The sequence below is a fragment of the Apis dorsata genome, unplaced genomic scaffold (genome assembly GCF_000469605.1).
Source record: "Apis dorsata unplaced genomic scaffold, Apis dorsata 1.3 scaffold_303, whole genome shotgun sequence".
NCBI classification, from domain to species: domain Eukaryota; kingdom Metazoa; phylum Arthropoda; class Insecta; order Hymenoptera; family Apidae; genus Apis; species Apis dorsata.
The window spans coordinates 589,894-593,113 of record NW_006263576.1 but is presented as its reverse complement, the minus strand read 5'-3'; the positions used below and the strand labels follow the sequence as shown (position 1 = coordinate 593,113).

The window sequence follows — 3,220 nt, the reverse complement described above, 5'->3', positions numbered from 1 at the left end:
ATATATATATATATATAGTAAAACTATAAAAACTATAGTTTTCATATTTCATATTTGTAAATTATTCCTTTAATAATTAGATAAATTATGTACTTTACATCAAAAATGAAGAATAATTAAATATTTATTAAATATCATTTGAAGAAGTTGAAAATAATTATTAAAAATCTTAAAATCTTAAAAAAAAAAAATCTAAAAATTTTAAAAAAAAACACTTTCGATGGATGATATTTCAGCAAAGAAAATTTGCAACAGTTTTCTTTAATAAAGCACAAGATAATTTTTCGATATGAAAGAAAAACCATTAGCATACTTAGTAGGTGCATTTGCGTGGAATATGTGTATATATGTATGTATGCGTGAAAAAATGATTTTAGAAATACTTGTAACAGTGTAATCACAAACAGTTTTCGAATACATGAAAAATAAAGTTACGAGTTACAAGTGAATGCCACCGGTGTAAGCACCTTTAATTCTAAATTTATACGTATGATGATAATCGATGCCCAGGGTTTATCGAACACAACGATTAAAAATACTTCATTCTCCCCTCACATGTTGCGCATATTTGATATCATTCACTGACATCACAACAATAACGTCGACATTATGATTAATATTTATTATTATTCGAAGGAGACGATTCGTGTCTTTGACGAAAAGGAAAAAAGAAAAAAAATATATATCATCATTTGGCCATTATGTAAAATCTATATGGGCCACACACTTATAATTGTATAGTATTTTCTGTACACCGATTCTCATACTTAGACCGAAACGACTTAAAGTGATCGCCTTAAATCAATAGTGTGTTTTAACCATAGATTTCTCTATCGATTGTCACGTTTTATTTTATTTTATATTATTCATTATTATTATTGTTATTAATAATCGATTGTTCATTAATCGAGTTTTAAATTACGCGTATTTTTCATATTTTGTTTAAAATTCACAACGTGATAAAACGATCGAGACTTTGCGGTTAACCTTCCCTTACTTGTCACACCTACCCCAACACCCCGCATTTAGGTTCACCTTATTTTGGTATAACAACTAACAGCTCTGGTTCTCCTCCCTTCGGGCAGTGGCCACATTCCGGAAAGGCGTGCGAGCTGTTCAAATGGTTGGAAGAGCAAGTATGTATCCCCCGAATGTAGAATTGTCTTCCACGTCCCTTTTTTTTTCTTTCATACTCTTTTTTTCTCTCTCTCTCTCTTTCTCTCTCTAATTTTAGCCTCTTCCCATCGTTAAGTAATGTGCGAAGATATAGTCGAAATTTATTTAAGAAATAGTTTATTAATTTCATGCAACTTTTAAATCAATATAATTAAAAAAAAATCTATTATTTCAAAATTTTAGTAAATTATGAATGATAATAGGCATAAAAATATAAGATATATAATTTATATTAGAAAAAAATATTCGATTTAAAGGTTGATTGCACACAAAATCCTCCTTTCGTTGATCATTTAAATCGCGTTGATCATCTTTTTGTTTTTACAATTTTTAAAATTTGAAATCTATAGTATTGTTGTATTGAATTATTTATATTTATATACGTGTAATTAGAAGAAGAAAATTTGTGAGATTAAAGTTAAGCCAATTTATCATAGCCTAGTTTAAAAAACAAAATTTAAGTTAAAGGAAAGTGCAAAATCGTGGAAAAAAAAATATTAACCTATCATATTTAAATACTCGACGAAGTATAGCACAACGTTTGGTCGATAATTTTTATAGTTATTTATACGACGTTTTTTTCTTGATTATTCAAAATTAGAATATACATGTACGTATAGACATGTTCGTTGTGCTAATTGTGTAATTTCATCTAAATTGATAATAATTGATTTTTCAAAGTAGAACATATCATTAGTGTTTTGAATTCCTATGTGATGTGATGTATTTTTTTGTTTCTTTTTTTTTTTTTTCTGCAACTGAAATTACTATTTACATATTTCGATGTCGTTTTGAATGTAGTTCTCTGAAGGTATGTAAGTGTTTTTTTTTTTGTTTTCGATGGTTATTGTTGTGAGTGAATTATTGAAATTGAATCGTCTTAAATTCACGCGATGTGATTGCCTTGAGTTCTTTTAACTATTTCTAATTTGATCTTGCATCGGTGTTCAATATCTAACTATTATATCTATATTCAAAAACTTTTTTTTTTATTTTTTTCTTTAGAATATCTTAGAATTAGTGTTTCTTGAGTGGTTTATTTACTTGTTTCATGGCAAAGTCAATGACTATATTTAAAAAAAAAATCATTTCCTCCGATATCCCGATATTTGCTTCAATTCCTTAGGTGTTTTTTAAACGTCGTTGAAAAATGTTAAACATGTTGCGTAATGTTGAATCGATCACAATATTAAGTGTGCAGTATTTAACATATATATATATATGTGCTTCGAGTTATTGCAAATTATACTATAAAAGCTATGTGCTTTTATGATTTTCATTACGATTCATCTTCAGAATTTAGAAAATGATTAATAAATGTGAGAATATATGTAGTTGAATTTTTGAAAATTATATTTTTTTTATAAAATTGTATCGAATAAATTTTAATTTAATTTTATTTAGAAGAAAAAATTATCTTTTGCTAATCGAATATTTTTATGCTATTGAGCTATTTTAAGATTAATTTCATATTTAAAATCAGTTATTATATACATATTTTTATAATTTAATAATTGATTTAATTATATTTTTATTAATTATCCTCTTGCACAATTATTGAACAAATTATTAGTGATGTTTGACAAGCTAGAAGTTACAAATAATTAATCACTTTTGTTGTATATATCTATAGTAACATTTATTGAATTAAATAAATGAATTTTTTAAATAAAATATAATGATATATTCATTTGTATTAAAGATATTTATTTCAAAAATATATTATTTTCAAGTGATCATTATTCCGAATAAAAAAAAAAGTATAAAAAAAAATATACATATTTCAATCCAAACAAAAGAAGAATAATTTTTGAAAAAATAAAAATTTTATGTAATATTTCATCAAATGAAATAATAAATATTAAAATATTTTGAATTCATTTTCAAATAAATTATTAATCAAATAATAAACGATTCAAATTTTAATAAAATTTGAATAAGGAAAAAAATCATAAATTATTTGAATATTACAAAAAAAACAAAAAAATATACTGTTCTAATTTGCAACTCGTCAATACCACTAATATTATTAACTATTAAATTA

The 3,220-nt window shown here is 24.3% G+C and overlaps 1 protein-coding gene across 42 annotated transcripts in view; it reads left to right on the top strand.

Annotated features, from left to right (window-relative positions):
* Nucleotides 1–3,220, top strand: part of LOC102676424 (calcium-activated potassium channel slowpoke) — a 120,748-nt gene that overhangs the window by 96,373 nt on the left and 21,155 nt on the right. For 30 of the 42 annotated variants that reach the window (XM_031511277.1, XM_031511295.1, XM_031511318.1 and 27 more), the window contains one exon: nucleotides 1,086–1,136. The exons of the other annotated variants lie outside the window; for them this stretch is intronic. In XM_031511277.1, the coding sequence (XP_031367137.1) occupies nucleotides 1,086–1,136 (51 nt within the window). The remainder of the gene's footprint in view (nucleotides 1–1,085; nucleotides 1,137–3,220) is intronic. 42 annotated transcript variants of the gene reach the window in all.